Genomic DNA, 19304 nt, shown 5'->3' with positions numbered 1-19304 from the left:
GCCGGCGGGCGGAGCGGACACGGGCGGCCCCGCCCGCCCGGGCGGAAGTGGCGGCGGCCGCGGGGCAGCCCCGCGGTTCTGGGCGGCGGCCCCGGCCCCGCCGTGCCCTCCCGCGGGCGCTGCTGCTCGGGGCTCCCCGCCGAGGGGCTGGAATGCCTTTCCCGCAATCAGCTGAAGCGAACCAGCAGCGGAGCGGCCGTCTGCGCTGCGCTGCCGCCGGTGTGCTCGCCCCGAGCCCGCGGATAGAGCGGAGCGGGCGGCTGGCCCCGCGGTGCCGCGGCGAGCCGGGAGAGCGGCCGGCAGAGCGCCCTGCCCGAGCCCGCTCTCATCAGCCCCCTCTCCCGCCGGCACACCGGCACTCCCTCCGAGACGAGCGCAGCTGGACGGAAAATAAATCCGGGGCGGGGGGAAAGCCTGTCGAATCTACCTCCGGCTAGTTCATCGCCCGAAAAGAAAGGGGGGAAAACGGGTATGCCTGCGTGGGGGTGCCAGGAGAAAGATGAGTGTTTCTTTCATTAACCTAATGGTAATTGCAAAAAGACTCCCTTTTTGTCAGCTTCACCTAATCAAAACCGAATATCTGTATGTGGCACTGACAAAATCAGTAAAACTTCACCTTCGACTTTATTGATCTGAACAGACAGGCAGAGTTTCCTATGGTGTTCAATTTAGGGAATTAAAAAAAATCACTCTGCTAACAGCATTTGGTACATTTCTAACCCATATGTCACCTCAGTGCTTTAAATAATTATATTTGCATGCAGGGAGTGATTCATAAATATGTCAGGATTGTGAAATATAGGCAGGCATTTCAAACTTTCTATTTAAAAAACATGAATTATGGCCACGAAAAATGTGTTCCCATTTAAGGGTGATACGAAGTATTTGGTGTCTAGTACGGAGGCCCATCCATCATATAGACAATAAAGAGAGTTTTTGCCTGACGTTGGAAATTTATGGTTGCCCTTCTCTGCCCTAATAACTCAAGCATTGTGTCAGCCTGTGACAGCCTTTGCAGAAAAACAGCAACCCTGTTATCAATCAAAAAGCCCTTTTACATTTTTAGCAAAACTCTGATCATCCAGACACCCTTTTAATGTATATATTACATCATTATAGATCATTCTGCACTTTTACTGCAACTCAACAAAATGATCCATCACTTCAGGACAGTCCTGATGAACGCTGATGTAAATTATTTGCACGTCGCTAGTACAGTACAAAATGAAAAATGTACTTTAGGTGGAATTAATTTTAGGGTGTAAAAAGCTAAAAATGAAAGCAGTGGGGATTAGAGGAGACCTAAATGCACCATTAGGGATAACTGAAAACAAGCTAATAGTTATTTAAAATTAAGATTATTTTAACCTTTTGAGATGATGGACCTAGACTGTTTCAAGAAAATAGCGAAGATATATTACATATATATCTTCTTTCTGCCCCTGCCAAACATAGCTGTTTTGTAATTGAGTGGAGGATCATTGTTCATTTGTCATTAGGGTGTTTAGATAAGGTTAATTATTTGGGTTCCAGTGCCTTTTCCAGCCATATCCTCAAAACTCTTCCTCATATCTCAAAGGACGCTGTTCCTACACTGTAACTCCCTGTGGAAGACGCATCTGGTTGATCTGCACAGTTTCCATAACAAAGTTGTCAATAAACACTCCGCATTTGGGATCCGAGTGACAAAGCTGGAGATCGCCTCCATTGTGTGCCATGGTTAATTTCTGAGGGATTACTGTAACCAAATATGTGCTTAGTTGGTACAATTCTCTCCCGCAGCCTCCAGGCTTTCGCAGAAGATAAACACAAAGATGCCTTTATGATTGCTGAGATGGAGTGATCAGACCAAGGTGTTACAAAAGCTACAAGACTTTTTTTTCCCCCCACTCTTAGAATCTAGACGCCAAATACCAATTCAAGTTACTTATGTACAAATTAGGAAATGTGTTCACTCGCTTTGGGCTCGATGATTTTAATCGTAGTACATTTAAAAACATGAAATGACACTAAAAATCTCCATGCACTTAACAGGAAACATACCCAGCCTTGCTCGTGTCATTGCAATTATTTGACTTACTCTCTCCCTCTCCCTCTCCAAAGTTACCTTAAGGCATATTTTAAATAACAGCTGTTTGCATAAGAAACACCTTAGACATAAAAGAGGGTAGATTTGGAAAATAGCTGTTGGCAAACGGATTTCGACACGGGAGTAAAAATTTTCACACTTACACATGAAACAATGTCAAGAGGGAAATCTGTCAAAGGGCTAAAAAGAGAAAGGTTGGGGTGAGGTCTTTTTATTATTAAGTGCATTAATCTCTTCCTTAGCTCGGTGTAACAAAAGGAACAAAATTAGACAAACGCATTTGAAAACATTCTAGTGAAGCTATGTTTCCGAAAGCAGTAAGCAACCAGCCAAACAAGCAAACAAAAGTGATTTTCTGCTCGTTTAGTAAAAATGGCACTGACTTCTAAAATTCACGTTCGCTTAAACGTGACTATTATTTTGAAGATGGCTCTGAAATTATCACCGCTTATAAAACGATTACCTACATCTCATGCAGAGTAAAATATATATTGCTTCTATGTGTTAGGAAAGTAATTACAATCATAAGGGTAAATATTTTCAGGTACTATGCGAACAGGGGAGAGGTTTGGAAATCTTACTTCATGTTGGCAAGCTTTCCAACTATTCACTTTAACAATATTCTGGAATAAATACCCCTCACCTCTGCTGGATACCTGGGCAGACGCATCAGTTATTAGCTGAGCACATGCAGTCTCGCATTTAAAAAAAAAAAAAAAATAAAAAATAAAAAGGGAAAAAAGCCTCTCTCCAAATGTACCAAATTGTGGTGGTGTATTTCTGATAACCCATCACATTTCTTATCTTCTTATATGAAGTACTATCATTCGTGTGAGAAAAAAAAATAAAAAGAAAGAAGATGCACCATCTACAAAAACGTATTGCAATGTATATCTTAATAAAAACCTTGGGGCAGATAGTGAAATGTAAGTACTATCAAAGGAAATAAATTTGACGCACCAGACGGACAGACATGTAACTGAATTGTGTTACACACAGAAACATAACCCAACTCAGCAACTCTGCTTCTGCTAATTAACATCTTAGTCTTGCTCGAAAAGATAGAAAATAAAGGGGGGCAGAAGGAAAAAACAAACAAACAAAAAAGCTAAACTAAAGGGCCTGTAGGGTTGCTGCTGTTCCGTTTAAAAGACCAAACGCCCTTTTCCAACATGATCTACAGAAACTGACACTTAAATGGCAAGAGAGCAAGCTCTCAGAGCAGGCACGCTGGTGTCGAGGTTTCTGCAGTTCGCTCTCCCGAGGGAAAAATAGGCAGTCCGGGTTTTTTGGGTGATCCTGACCAGGGTTTGCAGCTCGCCAGCCTGACCTGTCAAGCGGATTATTTTAGAGGGAGATTAATAGGGGAGGCGGGCTGCAATAATAATCGTTTTGTTTGATGTGACAACTTTGATAGGCGTTGATTTACTTACAAACTGATAGGCTTTTAATTGAGCGCCTCCATCCAGCTTGAGATGAAAGGAAAACCGCATTGAAAAGCTGCCCGAGTGCCCTCGAGCCTCAATACTGATTAGCCATCTCGACAGTGAATAGTTCAAGGCATTTTCAAACTTTTTTTCCTCTCTCGCTCTCGCTCTCCTCTCCTCCTCAAATATCTGCCAGCCCACTCCTTTTTAAGAGAAAATAAATCATTTCCATTGTGTGCAAATAAAATCGACTTGACATGCTTGCCAATAGCTGGTAGGTAAAGGAAAGTGTGGACTGGCACTTGTTAATTAATTCCTCCTTTGCTCTCCTTTTTTTTTTTTCTTTTTTAAGTTACAATTTTCCTTTGTAGAAAGAGGAAGACGGGTTCCAACCCTTGGATTTTTTTTTTCAAAGGAATAAAAGCAACAGCCACCAAAACTTCAACAAGACTACACAAGTAAATGCCAAACAGCAAACCGTCTGCACGGACTCATTAAACAAGAATCCCTCGCGAAGGTAACGAGCAGGACAGAATCGCTCTTCTTCGGCTCAGGAGAGGAAAGGAGCCCGCAGCAGGCAAATCACAAACTCCGCACCGCTTTCAAGCTGCAGCCCCACCGCCCGCCCGATCCTACGCGTGTGCATCCTAACTCCGAGCCCCTCGCTGGGAATCGTTTTCTGCGCGTGTTAAGCGCAGTGAATAAGCTCTCATAGCTCAAAAATGCTTTGGAGGGCGCAAAGGGGAGGAGATGTCTTGGGGCTGATTTTTTTACAAGGTTCTACATAAAAAAAGTTTACAGTACCGAGTGAGATTTAAATCTCATTTCAAAGGCTGAGGGGAGAGGAAAAAAAATGAAAAAGAGAAGCAAATGAAAAAGCTGTCCTCTGAAGTTGCTAATTAAATTACCCTCTGATGCTTCTACTTGAGCCAGAAAGATCGGGGTTCGTGCTGTTCCCCCCGCTCCGTCCCCTGCTTTTCCCGTCGGTGCGCTGCCTGTTTTATACAAGTACCGACTATCGCCTCTGCTTCCTTGGCTTACAAGTAAAACAACCCTTCCCGAAATCACCCTCACCTCCACAAGAAAAGAGAGAGGGAAGGAAAAATGGGGAGGGAGAGCCTTCCCACAGCTGACTCTACCTTAAGACAATTAATCTTTAGTCTTTCACCCTGGGAGGCAGGATAAATACAACGAGAAAACAGATAGGAGTCTCCCCGGTCCTGTAAGGAAAACAGCTGTTCCAAGCACTTTAATGCAAATGAACACAAATGAAGGTTTCAGCTTTTTTTTTTTTTTTTTCTTCCAGAGTTTTACTGCACTCCATTTATCAATTGGACTTGACAACAAAAGAAAGAACTGGGGGAAAACCTGGGGCAGATTCAAGTCACTTCCACTCTAGATAAAGGAGGGGGGCCGGGGGGGGGGGGGGGTGGGGGAGTTCCTTGAGGGCAAGTTGTGGGTCTTGTCAGTCCTATTGCAATATCGTGGGTTTTATGCAAGATTTCTTTCTCTACCTCCTCTCCCCTGCCTTTTAATTTTGATGGTCCTGCAAGATGACCGCGGTGACTGCAAAATGAAAGTACGTTTATGATTCTCCACTGAGAAGTTGTGCCAATAAACCTTATCTTTCAGAGAAAAGATAGAAATTTAAAAGTTTGTTAAAATTAATCGCATCTTTATTAAAGCTAGAGGAGTTCCGTGTATTTATCCTACTCTATACACTGTAGTAAAAGAGCCAAGTGGTTTAAATAAAATACAGCAGATATACTCACTGCGCTGCAAGATTTAAGGGGTACCTCTTGGCGGGGGAAGGGGGGGATATCGAGCAAAACCTGCCTTTCATGTACCTCGTAAGAAGAGCGGGTCATTAAAGACTATCTGACACATCTGTTTAGGGACTAGGACAGATCGGTGTTTCAAGCGAAGAAAAAGGACTGGGTTCAGCAAATCTAAACGTGAGAAAGTGAAAGTCCTTCCTCTCGTCCAACCCTTCCAGGATCAGCGCCTGTTCTGGTTGGAGTCCAGGTCAGGAATTGGACGCGACCCCTAAAGCACTTGCCTTGTTCTTCACTTGTCAAACGTGTTTTATCTCTAAGTGACCTTTTTGTTAATGTTGTAGATTGTGTGGGCCACCATGTCAGATCCGGAAACAAAAGTAAAAGATTGATTAACACATTTTGCCTGTGAAAAAATGTTATGGGATGAGGAGGTGGGGGGATAGTGGGAAGCAAAGTACAAAGGGAAAAGAAAAAGGCAACCCAGCGACTTGAAGGGCTGCGGATTCCGCTCGGGGCATCCGCCGGCACCGGTAAAAACGGGGCTGAGGGCAGAGGACTCGGTACCCTTCGGGAGCGCACAGACACAAAGCAGGACGAATGTAACGCCCGGGTGGACACCGTGAGCGTACCCAGAAGGCTCTCAACACAGCCTAGCTTAAAATCCAGCACATAAATGGCGAACCAGTACTCTCACACTCTCGTCGGGGTGAGGGGCCGCCTCCCCAGGCCCCCGCTGCTGGGGACCGGTTCAGCCCGGCGGGTGCAGAGACGAAGGACACTTTCGAACAGGACGAAGAGGGAGGGGGAAGAGGAGTCCAGCTGCTCTCCCCGACAGGGCAGTGAGGAGCTGGGGAGGGCTACGGGTTGCTGCCTTGTTTGCAGTTTAAATCCAGTTTACTCCACGGATTTATTCCGTAAATTAAAAGGCTTTTTCTCCCGAGGAGCCCGTCTCTCCCTCTGTTTTCTTTCCTTCTTCCTCTCTCTCCCTCTCTCTCTCCTTCCCCCTTCAAGTCACACCAGGCTTGTAATCAGCAACAAAAGCTGACATAAATCAAGGGCGGATTGACAGGGGCTGACAAATAACTGATTGATTGCGGTTGGGGAGCACTGACAATTGACGGCGGGGCGGAGAGTCCCGAAAGGCGGCGGCGGGCTGTGCGTGACAGCCCCGCGTGTGACGACCTCCCCCAATCCCGCCGCGCTCCCCGCGCCGCCGCAAGCCGCGCCGCAGCGCCCCGGCTCCCGCCCGCTGCCGCCGGCGACGTGCAGGCCGGCGCTCTGCAGGTTCTCGTCCGGGCCTCCCCGCGCTGTCAGGCGGGAGGGGCGGGAAAAGCGCCCCGCGCCCTTCCGCGGCTCCCGGAGGGGACACGGCGCGGCGGCGGCCCGGGAGCGGCCCGTGGGCGGGGGGCGCGGGCCGGGCCCGTCCGTGCCGTGCGTGGCGGGCGGCAGGCCGTGCTCGGGGCGGTGTGCGAGCGGCGGGGGCGGGCGGGGGAAGGGAGGGTGGCGGAGCCCGCGGCCGCCCCCCGGCAGGCGCGACGCCCCCAGCCCCGCGGCCGCCCCGCCGCTGCCGCGCGATCCGCGCTGCCTGCGGAGGAAGAAAAACGCTCGCAGCGCGTGATGTGAAACACAGAATTAACGCCCATCCCATCCTAGGAGCGAAAACAAGGAAGGAGGGGAGGGGAGAGGGAAGGCGGACGAGAAAGGAAAAAAAAAAAAAAAAGAGCGAGAGACCATTAAAAACGGAGAAAAAAAAAGCCCAGAAAAGGGAACGTCACATCCCCTTGACCCTCCAATCACCTCGGGGTCCCATTTGATTGGAAGGCGGCAAAGGCTTTAATCTCAGACTAATTCAGCTGCTTTTGAAGTGAGTTTCTTTGCCAGATCCCGGGCTGGATGGGCAGCGGCTCGCATCACAGCTGAGCGGCGGAGGCGAGCGCTCCGCGCCGCGCCAGCCGGGGGAGCTGAGAGCGGCCGAGGGGGACCGCGGCACACGCTCGCAGCCCCCACCCCCGCCCCCCAGCACAGCCCAAGGATTACTCGGCTTTTTTTCCTCCTCTTTCTCTCCGGCCGGCTCCCCCTTTCCCTCCCCCTCCCCACCCACGCCCTCCCCGCCAGAGAGAGCCACGGGACATTGTATGTTTGTTTTTCTGCTCGGGGGGCGTGTGGCTTTTTTCCTTTCTCGCCCGCAGAAAGCGAGCGAGCATTTCCGAGTGCGAGCGGCGCCACTTGCCCCAGTTTTCATGCGAGGTTTTGGGTCATGATCACATCGCCCTCGCTTTCTGCTATAAGAAGTAGTAAGCGCAGCAGCAGCCTCAGCGAGCCCGGAGGCAGCCCCCGCCGCAGCCGCAGCGCCGCCGACCTCGCCGGGCCGAACGGGCACGCTGGGAATAACGGCAGCAGCGCCGCCGCCAAGCCCTGCTTCCACGCCGTCCCCCCCTCGGACCCGCTACGCCAAGCCAACCGCCTTCCCATCAAAGTCTTGAAAATGCTCACGGCGCGGACTGGACACATTTTACACCCTGAATACCTGCAGCCTTTACCCTCCACGCCCGTCAGCCCCATCGAGGTAAGGACCCGGCCCCCGTCGCTTTCCTCGTCCCTGCCCGGGCGCTGGCTGTGCATGGCGGCTCCGCCAGCCGCCCTCGGCACTTTCCTGCGCTTTGAAATGCATTTACACCAGGACAGGGGCTTCTTTTGATCTCGAGTTAGTGCGAGGAGCCGCTCCTGGGTATTGTTTCCATGCTTACTGGGATAATGTCTAGTTCCTGTGTAAAATTAATATTTTCTTTTTTGCTATTTTGAGCTTTTTTTTTTTTTCTCTGCTTTTTGAGAGGAGGGGTGGGTGGAAGGAACCGATCCACGCTGGGGTCACGATCCGGCCACGCAAATAAGCAGCGCTCCGAGCGCCAAACAACCTTGCTTTTGCAGGGAGTGTGTTGGGGTGGGGGGGACACACACGGGACGGGACGACACGGCGCGGAGAGCGACAGGCTCAAACGCGGGTGCGGCAGAATAACTATTTCAGCTCGCCGACCGATTCCTTTCAAGTACCGACACGGATCTGTATTTCGCGGCGCCTGTTGGTCCCCTTTCTACTCTATCGAGGTTGCTGGTCCCCCTCTGCCTAGCTCGCTGTTTGCAGGACCGAAACTCGAAACAGAGCTGGTGGTGGGAAGGGTGTGTCCGTGGGAATGAATGATTTCATTAAGGTCTCTGCGGAGCGAGGACACTCTTCTCCCGGGCAGCCCTGCTCGCCGGCTAGCTCGGGCTCTGTTTATAAATAGTGCCAGCAGTCAGGGTGCAGAAATGCTGCAGTCGCTATAGTTCACGGGCGGGATTGCGGGCCAGCACGGCCCGAGCGACGCCGAGACGCCGAGCTCCGCGCTGCCCGGGCCGCTGCCGGGGACGCTGGGGGCATTGAAGGTGGCCGCGGCGAGCTGGCAGGGATACGAAAATCCCCAGCCCTTTTTAAAGGCTTTATGGAAAATGGTGCATTCAAGGGAGGGGGCTGTCAAGTTGATGAATGCGCACAAACTGTTCGTTACTTCCAGGCTGTACTCTGCGGAAACCTACGGGACAAGAGTCCTATGTAAGCAGGGGGGGTTTCTCAGACCCCGATTAAATCTCTTTCTTTGTGTGTCCTTCTGATTCCCGCAGCTGGATGCAAAGAAGAGCCCCCTGGCCCTTTTGGCACAAACTTGCTCGCAGATAGGGAAGCCGGACCCGTCCCCTTCCTCCAAACTCTCCTCGGTCACCTCCAATGGCTCCGGAGGCGACAAGGACTCCAAGTCGGGCCCCTTGAAGCTCAGCGACATCGGCGTGGAGGACAAATCGAGCTTCAAGCCGTACTCCAAGCCAGGCGCGGAGAAGAAGGAGCCGGGGGCGGCGGGCTGCGCGGGCGCCCCCGCCGCGGGGGTCGCGGCCGGGGAGAAGTCGGGATTCCGGGTGCCGAGCGCCACCTGCCAGCCGTTCACCCCAAGGACAGGCAGCCCCAACTCCAGCGCCTCCGCCTGCTCGCCCGGGCTGCTGCCGGCCGAGGGCAAAGGCGGGGAGGACAAGAAGGACTCGGAGGGCTGCGGAAAGAGCGGCAGCTCCGGCTCGGAGGGAGGCCCGGGCACCACCAGCATCAGCCACAGCCGGATTAGCGTGAGCTGTGCCGGGATTAACGTGGAGGTCAACCAGCACCAGGAGAGCACGCCGGGCTCCAAGCCCATCGCATCGGACTCCGCCTCCTCCTGCAGCAGCACCACCGCCACCTCCTCCACCTCCGTTCTGGGCTCCGGCCTCGTGGCCCCCGTCTCCCCTTACAAGCCGGGCCAGACCGTTTTCCCCTTGCCCCCGGCGGGCATGAGCTACCCGGGGACGCTGGCTGGAGCCTACGCCGGCTACCCGCCACAGTTCCTGCCGCACGGAGTGGCTCTGGACCCCACCAAATCCTCCAGCCTGGTGGGGGCCCAGCTGGCTGCCGCCAGCAGCCTGGGCTGCAGCAAGCCGGCGGGGTCGAGCCCGCTGGCGGGCGCGTCGCCGCCGTCGGTGATGACGGCGAGCCTGTGCCGAGACCCGTACTGCCTGAGCTACCACTGCGCCAGCCACCTGGCAGGCGCCGCCGGAGCCTCCTGCGCCCACGACCAAGCCCTCAAGTCCGGATACCCCCTCGTCTACCCCACCCACCCTTTGCACAGCGTCCACTCCTCGCTGACCGGCGCCACGCCGCCTTCGCTAGCCGGCCACCCTTTGTACCCCTACGGCTTCATGCTCCCCAACGACCCCCAGCCACACATCTGCAACTGGGTGTCGGCCAACGGACCCTGCGACAAGCGCTTCGCCACCTCGGAGGAGCTGCTTAGCCACTTGCGGACCCATACTGCCTTCCCGGGCACCGATAAACTCCTCTCCAGCTACCCCAGCTCCTCGTCGCTGGCCAGCGCAGCGGCCGCGGCCATGGCGTGCCACATGCACATCCCCACGACGGGCGCCCCGGGCAGCCCGGGCACGCTGGCCTTGCGCAGCCCGCACCACGCGCTGGGACTCGGCAGCCGCTACCACCCGTACTCCAAGAGCCCCCTGCCCACCCCCGGGGCCCCCGTGCCCGTGCCCGCTGCCACCGGACCCTACTACTCCCCTTACGCACTCTATGGGCAGAGACTCACCACAGCCTCGGCCCTGGGGTACCAGTGAGTGCAGGCAGCGGGGCTCTGACACACAACACAAAGTCTAGCGGTAAGGGAAGGAAGCCCTGCGAAACTTTATAAAAGTTGGAAAGAAAAAAAAAAAACCTGACTTTTTATAAAATAGTGTTCATTTGAGGACTGGATCCATGAGCACTGTATTTATTTATGTTAGCTTCAAGCGGGACAACGAATCATAAAGTGCATTACTAAACTGAGCTCAATAGGTAAAAGTGGAACACCCATTGTAGAATATAAATAAAAAGATAGAGGTCTTCTCTTTAATGTTACTTTAAAATTGCTATGATTGTATTGTACGTTCTTATTTAATGTCTCATTGAAACAAAAAAATTTACATGCATGTTTGTTACTAAAAACAACTCGCAATTTGTCAGTTATAATTTCAAATTGCAATTATTTTTAAGGTGTATACCCTTGAAAGAGAATTGGTATTTTTTTGTATGTATTCTGGAAGAAAAAACAAAAACAATTCTATTCCAAAAACCTCATTTGCCTTATTTTGTTCTTTAAAGGAACACTTAACTATTTTTAATTTTTAAGTCCACCCTGTAAAAAGGGTTAAGTAAGGTTTACGTCATGTACTAAAATAGACAATGTATCGCTTTAAAGATTAAAATTCCGTATATTTGATGTATTAAAAGGTTTTACTTTTTTTTTTTTTTTAAATACGCTTTGATTCTGTTATAAAACCCGAGTAGGTCTTGGATGGAGGTGACTGCTAATTTCTCCTTAAGCGTTTATTCAATTTTAATTAAAAATTAAAAAAAAAAACCAAAGTTTTTTTTTATTGTAACCCCAGGGCTCTCTTAAAAAATAATCAGACGCAGTTGGTTTTTTTCCTCGTCAGTAGAATTTTCTGGCACGAAATAAGAAAACTGAGAATCGCTTAAATCTCTTTCCCTGTCTTTAAAGAAGGTCAACTTATATTTTAAACGTTTTTACTGTGAAATATCTGGTTTTTAAAACTAGTTTTCAACTAGAAGACTTCGTTCTTTCTTTAGAAAGAAACGGGGAAGGCAAGACTGTTTTGTAAAAGTGTAAGATGATTATCCGAAAGCTTTTTTTTTTTTAGCAATGTAATGCATACCTATTCATCTCTTTCTAAATGAGAAGTTCAGAAGTAATTAGGGAAGCGCTGTTTGAGCTCATCCAGTTATTTTCAATTTTTCTCTTCAGTTCGCACCGCAGGACAAAAGATCGTCACGTAAAAAAAAAAAAAAAATCGGATTGCTCCGAAAACTCATTTTCTCTTAAAAAAGAAGGGACGGGGAAAAAAGGAAGCCATCCGTTATTTGGGCCGAGTTTGCTCTTTACTGAAGTGCAGTGCCAAACTTGACGTGATCCCGAGAGGGGCTGCCCCTGCCCGCACCGCGCCTCTGCCTCCCCAGCCCGGGTTTCCTCCTGGCGTCCCAGGGCCCCCGCCCAGCTCCGGCTCGTCGTCCTGCGTTCAGGTAGGAGCGGGGCTGCGGCGGAGCAGCTGCCGAAACCGCGCAGCAAACCGGTGCCGCCGACATAGTCGGAAAAGCGCTAGCGCAGTCCGTGAGGGCAGTGCCAGCGCAGGGCTCTGCCCCGCGCTCGAGCAGCGGCCCAGGCGGAGCCGAGGACCTGCTGCCCCTCGCTCGGCCCCGCTCCTCCCGCCCCGGCCCCAGCCCGACGCACTGGCGGGGGGCAAAGCTGCAAGCGGCGACTTCGCTTGACAAATCACCGGGTTTTCTCCCTCGTTCTGGATTCCCCCCACAATATAAGTACTGTTCAGAGTTTCCCGTGGTGCCCAGATGCTAATTAGTCGAATACATTTGCTTCAGATAATTAGTGGAAGTTAGCGTTAATGTGCAAAGGCGAGAAAAGCAGCGAGCTCCTGGAGCTGCAGCGGCCGTCCCGGCACGGCTCTCCGGGCCAGGCCCGGGACACACGCGGGGAGGCCGGGGCTGGGCCGCGCTGCGGCTCTGTCGGGACGCTGTCCGAAAGCGGCTCGGGAAACGCTCTGCGGTTTAACCAAACGTGTTACCCCCCAGCCGCCTTAAATGGGAAAGGCACCTTTGCGTATCTCTGCTTTAGGAAATGTAAAACGGGCTCTCGTTCTGAACCGATGAGTTTGAGAAAGGGAGGAGAGGGCAGTGCTGTTAACTGCACCAAGTAAACTTTAGTTATAAAATAAGAAGCCGATACAAACACAGAAAGTAATTGAAAGAAGGGCTTCTCGGGTCGGGGGTGATGGTGGCGGAGGATTCATCCGGCGAGCCCGAGGAAGGCAGAACAAGCTCGCAGTCCTCTCTGTATGCCGCACGCCCCCCGCTCCCTCCTGCAGCCCGGCCAGACTGCCTTCCCCGCTTTGCTATTTTAACTACTCTTAATTTGAGGAAAATTACATTTCAGGCTCCATCTGGGTGTGCAAGCAACAATTACAGTTTTGCCGCGATTAAAACACCACCATTGCCACGTTCCTCTCCTGTTCGTGTGTTTTACAATTACGGATCTTGAACAGCTGCAGCTCAGACTTCGCTAACCAAATCCCATCGCCCATCAGGTGTTGCAGGGGCGATTTAAAAAGAGCGAGGGAAGCATTTGTGTCCTGGAAGCCTAACTACAGTTTTGGGGATTTCAGCTCTGAAAGGTTACACACAAAGATTGCTGATGCAAGTGGTGAAATGAACACTTAATGCTATTATTACTGTTTTGCTCAGATACTGTCCCCGAGGTTAAAGAAAAATTAAAACACCTTATTTTATATGTAGAGTGGTGATAAGTAGGTCTCTCTTCCAGCCTTGTTAAGTATACGACCTGGCAAGTGCCACCTAGGATTTTGATATTAATCTATTAAATTCGCCTTTTTTTTCTAACAGAGATTGACTTATGGACATTAATGTTTTTAGGTAAAAGGACTACATTTGTTATTCCTCACTACCCCACCCCCCCCCACCCCCCCGTTCTTACTAACTGGATGGGTTGTGGATTTGACAGCAGCCGCTGGTCCATGCCACCGAACTAAAATAATTTCACAGTGAAAAACCAGCTTGAGAGGACAAGCAACAGAAGGGCAAAACCCATCAAAACCCGAAACTGTGATCAATCTGACCAGAGTCAGGCATATATTAGTTTAAATTAAACAGTTTTGTCTTTCTCACAAATCTTTTTTGAACATTAAAGATAGAATCACGTAATATTTAAATCAACTCTTGTCAGATGCTAAGTGCAACTGAAGAACCAAAATAAAAATTAATGCGTTTCCCTCCACTCTCAAAAGCTTACTTTGGATGCCACTTCGACAAAATACTTCTGATAAGCAACGGTTAGAAAAGAAGGGTCCTGTTTATCTTATCTACCGGGAAATGTAATTAAGGTAGTTTTATGAAACAATAAAACACCAAACTCCACAGACAGCAAAGGAGTCTCTGTAATATATCTGAGCCTAGATGGGCATATGTATCTTGGCTTATGGGCACAAGCCCACACCAAACACACGCATATACATATGCTTGCCTGGTTTTGGAATGCAAAATGTATGCTAGAACTAAAATACAAGGATGCCTTTATTACGGGAAGATTTTCCTCAGTGATTAGAGGCTCCATTTGCTGAGACCAGAAAAGCCACCCGCTGCCCATTGACCACCTTTGGAGCCTCCCTCAGCACAGGCAGCAAGGTACACACAGTGCTGGGGCTGACCCTCCTCTCTCCGACCCGAGGTTAGCCATGATCTACCCACATCTACAGTCAAAATCACTCAGGCATAGGGAATCCTGAAAGATCCAAACTTTCCGAAACAAAAGTAAATGTGCATTCCTATTCCATAAAAACATTGATCAAACTTCATTCTTTCATACTTAGAAAAGATGGAGAGCACTGCTGCTTTAATACTGTTGGCTCTCATTGTAGGCTTTCGGTAGACCACAGTTCAGGGGTTTTTGGTGGTCTTTTTTTTTTTTTTTTTTTTTTTTAATTGTGTCTGTTTTCTTTTTTTGGTTTTTGGGTTTTTTTGGTTGGTTGGTTTTTGGTTTTGCTTTTTTCTTTTATTTTGAAGGAACAATTCTTAAGTGGAAAATCGCTGGAGCTACCAGCACCAAATTTCCTTTTCGTACAGATTTTTGGGTATAATTTCGGACATTTGCAATGCCGTGTTGAGATACCCCACCACCCCTGATTCTTTCTGCACCATGAAGCACAGCTTCATGAGCAGACCTGAGGCAGGCAAGCAACCAGTTCTGATCAGAGGTGTCTAATCCCTGCTAAATCTCTTTCTCAGCTCACTCCTGGAAAATTCGGGGCAGTTTACCTTTTCTTTTTTTAAGGTAAAATTTTGTTGCGATGAAGCACAGAGGTGTCAGAAGAAAAAAGACGGACCCCGGGTCTGTATGCTCTCACCTCTTCGGAGGCGGAATGCTTTGGCAGCAGAGACGTGGTTGAAATTTGAGCAGATTATACGTTTGAGCTTGTGCATAAATGCGAAAAGACTGTCCTAATGCTGGATATTTCTCCATCAACATCAACCAGGTGCTGCTGTTGCAAAAATCTCACCTCCGACTGCTTGCTCTGTGCGTGTGTGCACGCACAGCGATGCACAGACTTTGTTCTCTCTTCATGTCTGAAATTCATCAACTACCCACCCCCGTTCCCAGCCCCACGTCCCCTACGTGAAAAAAAAAAAAAGTGAATCCGTTCAGGCTTTGAATATTGTGTAAGAAGCCTTGTGTGTGTATTTTTTTTAATCTTCAAATGAATTAAAGACAACCTGACAATGCTGTCATCTGTCTTCAACGTCACATCAAGGCAAGAAATAATGATAACAGAGCAGCAGAAGGACGCCCACTGAAACCTGGAGGATATATATACACATATATATACACACACATATATGCCTTGAAACAGTTTGAAAGAGAACAAAATTAGATTACCGCTCTTAGGCTATCACGGTAAAAACGTGTGGGATTTTGCGTGCGTGTGTGTGTGTGTGAGTGGCTCATCTTTCCTGCCTTATTTTGTGAAGCGCGTGCTACTCGATCCAAACCACTTCTGTGGGACGGGACAAGAAGACGAGCAGGCACATTCCTCGTTCCCAAACTACCACGACCAAAGGAAGCACCAAAATATCCCCCCCTCCCCCCTCTCCCGTTTCAGGTTCACGTTCCAGTTAATAACAAACGTTACTGCTCTCCCGAGGCGCAGGCCACAGCGGGCACGCTTTGCGCGGAGGCCCGGGCGGGCGCGTTACGCGCAGCTGCCCGGTGGGAAAGGGGCTGCTCCCGGGGAGGAGGAAGAGCGAGGAGCGGCTCCCGGGGTGGAGGAAGAGCGAGGAGCGGCTCCCGGGGTGGAGGAAGAGCGAGGAGCGGCTCCCGGGGTGGAGGAAGAGCGAGGAGCGGCTCCCTTTGTCTGCGCGGGCCGCGGGCCGGTGCCGCTCCCGGCCGCCAGGCGGCGCTGCGGCCCCCGGCGGAGCGCAGGGCAGCGGCCGCAGCCGGGCCGGGCCCCGACGGAGCCCGCGCGCTCGGGCACCGGGAGCCGCCCGCAGTCCCGGAGGGCAGCACGGCACCACAAACGGCCTGCCCAGATACAAGCAGATAGGCCGGACCAAAAAATAGAAAACCCGAAACACACACACAAAAAAACTCCCCTCAAAAACAAAACTAAAAATCATGGTGGTTGGGTTTAGGTTTGGTTTTTTTGTTGTTGTTTTGTTTTTTTTTTTTTTTTTTAATCGCGCTTGTAATCTCATTCGCTCTGAAGGGTAAATAAATTGCAGTTGTATGAAAAACAATTGGTGCTACATGTGTTCATAACAGATGGGATCTTATCACAGTTTAACTGTAATAAATTCTGACTTCTCGAAATTGTAATTTCTGCTCCATCCTGGATGTCTCTTTTCTACTGTAATAATAGGGCTACGAACTCTTAAGAGCAAGCAGAAAAGTTTTCGCTGCTAGCGTTGCTCAAGAGCCAGGGCATGCTCCTGCAGCCTCTTCCCAAGTGCGGCTCTTTGAAAGTTTGCATGAAAACGCATCTGAAAATCAAAAAGGAGAGAAAACCCTGGCGTATAGGGAGACAAACAGCTGATCCTTCCCCCGCTGAGTAACATTATTTACTAAGGCCAACGATAGTAGTCCTTGAAATACATGCAGAAAACCTAAGAACGAACCCTCTGTGTGAAGAAGCCCTGGCAAAGGACAGATCACGGTTTGCTTTGTGAAGAGAGAAAATGCGGATAGAAATCGAGCCCCTGAGGAAGGCTGAACCAAACTTTAGATTAATCCCCCCTCGCTCCAGCTCATAAAATTAAAAAATAAATTTGAATAACCACTGAAAGGATAAAATTATAATAATAAATTGTCCATATTCACTGAGGCTGCGGGACTAATTATTTTCACCATCTCGACTTCCAATTGCTGTTTATCAAGTCGCAGGATAAATGCTTGTAAATCCATTACATTTCCATAAATCCTTTCGCCACTTTGTTTTTGGCCAATGCTTTTGCAACATTAATTGATTTTATTACACTTTCTGAAGTCACTGTTTATTAAACTCAAGCAACTTCTCTCTGAAAGCGTTGGGTTTTTCCATCGACATAGCAAAGCTGCGAACGGGAATTACTGAGGTTACTATAGGATCTAGTCCCTTTTTTTACACCCCTGCTGTGATTTTGATGACAAACGCGAACTGCAAATTACAAGTTTCTAATAATCCACGCTGTTACAGAAAACAGCTCCTTTATCGCTGTTGAAAAATTAGTCTAAATCCAAACACCACCCTTCCCCATTGTTTTTAAACGGGGGAGGCATGAAACGCTACTGGGAGATGGAGATCTCACACACTAAGAAACGCTCTGCGAGTCTTTTACGTTACTGGGTGGACAGCAGTAATTTTTAGAAAAGCATTTTCGATGTGTAACTATAAGGCCAACGCAATTTAGAAATGAGTACACAAGTTCCCGGTTTCTCAAACCTTTCTCCCCTTTTCTTCAATTCTTAAGAAAACTGGCCCCAACCAGCCTTAAACTGATAAATGATTTCTGACTCAATAGCAGCTGATTTCCAGTTCCCTCACCTGTCACGCTAGCCCCGCGATCGCTATTTAAAAGCGTGAAAAGCCAACGCTGGTGTTGAGAGCGCTCCCGCTCGGTCCCACGCCGTGCCCAGGCACCCCGGGCAGCAGCGAGCCCCCTCCCGCCCTGGGCGCCGCCACCGCCGCCCGCCCCATCGCACCGAGCGAGGAGGGACCGGCCATCGGCGGCTGCTGCCGAGCCACCTCCAGGGACTTCAGTGACGCAAGTTCTTGTAAAACGCACATAATTACTACAGATCGCATACGGAAGACATGTAGAACTGCCTGGTTTAGGTAGGACAACGTAATGTGAAGGCACGCTTCGTATTACAGGTTCAGTGTCTGCAGCCTACCCTTGGCTCCTCAGCCTTTTTAGTCACATCAGCTGCTGCCCACGAAGACGTTTTGTACAGGTGAACGCACCGGTTGTTTGCGGTGCGGTCATGACTCGCACTGGGAGGAGGAGGGAAAGGACAGGGAAAGCAAGGCACGGAGCTGCCCCTGCCTGCGCCTGACCCGCGGGCGGCGGGCCAGGAGGGCAGAGCTCCGGTAACCGGGCACCCTGCCCCGGGCCGGCCCCCGGACCTGCTGCGGCACCTCCGCGGGCCCCGCTGGACATGAGGCACGGGAGAAAGGCCGCAGCGTCTCCCTGCCTCCCTTCTGCTCGGGACGCCATGGGCAGCGCTGAGCTCGGCGCCCTGGCCCGAGCAGCCGCCACCTCGGCACCCGGCCGGCACGACTGAGAGAAGCCATTCGCTGGCTCACGGCAAAACGTCCTGTTTGGAAAGGGGCATCTCTGCACTACATCCACTGCCACAGCTTTAGAGGGGTGGGTTCAGCCCGGACTGGGACAGACAGCTCAGGTGTGAGGCACTCGCACTCCGCACAAGGGAAGTCATCCCACTATGAGCACCCTTTCAGCCACCACAAGATCTACAGCTGCAGCTGCAGTGTAATGGTTCAGTTTCAGCCCAGGTTCTCAAGCACACCGATCTATCTTAGAATTGTGGGGAAATGTCTCTCCTCTTGTACGATTCACAGCCCTTAACATGCTCTTTGTGGAGATGTATTTTTTCCTACCAGGAAAGATCAACTACTACCGTCATCTGCTACATTCTTTCTCCGTGCTTGAAGTACTCATCTTGAGGCAGAGGAATATGCATCAATTCCCTGATCTGAAAGATTTCAGACCCACAAGCCTCACTTCTTATTAGGGTTCCTCAGTCACCTGGATAGTCTAATGTGGGGAAAATCTCCATTCGCTCCTTTGAAGGCATTTCACTTTGCTTAGAAGTGCACTGAGCCAGAGGGAAAGAGAAGGAATTAACAAGGCTATGGCTACAGAGCTTACCAAAGCCCAGAGCTCAGGTGTCCCAGTCACTGCTCAGATCTAATCAAGTTCCTGCCCACTCTCTTTGCCCAAGAAAAAGCTTTAAACATTCCATACAGAAGAGGTAACATTTGCAACATGCCCTTTTCACCCCAAATGGTAATTAGAAGAGATGAATCTCTTACTCTACTCAAGGGGAATAGGAAAAAAATCCAAATCTGTAGCCACCAAGTTACTAGACAAACAGCTAATGGAATAGGCACCTTTGAGTGACCATTTTTCAAAGAAAGTAGAAACCACCATGGCATGTTAGGTGACAGCAAGCTTTGCCTGGCAAGGTTTTAGTAAAATGTAAGGTTTCCCACTGCATGCACTGATCACAGAGCAAAGAAAAACTAGTTCTTGTAGTAGAGTTGCCAGCTGAGCAAGTATAAGTATTTCTCCTCTTTGGCCTGTATTTTTAT

The 19304-nt window shown here is 50.0% G+C and overlaps 1 protein-coding gene across 1 annotated transcript; it reads left to right on the top strand.

The window, feature by feature from the left end:
- The first annotated feature begins 7241 nt into the window (after nucleotides 1-7241).
- ZNF503 (zinc finger protein 503) lies at nucleotides 7242-11123 on the top strand. Its single transcript, XM_059477006.1, has 2 exons — nucleotides 7242-7860; nucleotides 8952-11123. Exons 1-2 carry the CDS (start codon nucleotides 7552-7554, stop codon nucleotides 10470-10472), a joined length of 1830 nt encoding a protein of 609 aa, XP_059332989.1. The 5' UTR covers nucleotides 7242-7551; the 3' UTR covers nucleotides 10473-11123.
- The last annotated feature ends 8181 nt before the right edge of the window (nucleotides 11124-19304 follow it).

This window comes from Ammospiza nelsoni, chromosome 8 (genome assembly GCF_027579445.1).
Source record: "Ammospiza nelsoni isolate bAmmNel1 chromosome 8, bAmmNel1.pri, whole genome shotgun sequence".
Classification (NCBI taxonomy): Eukaryota; Metazoa; Chordata; class Aves; order Passeriformes; family Passerellidae; genus Ammospiza; species Ammospiza nelsoni.
The sequence above is the reverse complement of the archived record's forward strand: the minus strand, read 5'-3'. Positions and strand labels throughout refer to the sequence as shown.

Excerpts from the sequence above, each read along its gene's own strand:
- ZNF503 (XM_059477006.1), top strand. The coding sequence starts at position 7,552 with ATGATCACATCGCCCTCGCTTTCTGCTATAAGAAGTAGTAAGCGCAGC. Across the intron at positions 7,861-8,951 it reads CGCCCGTCAGCCCCATCGAG|CTGGATGCAAAGAAGAGCCC; the intron begins GTAAGGACCCGG and ends TGATTCCCGCAG.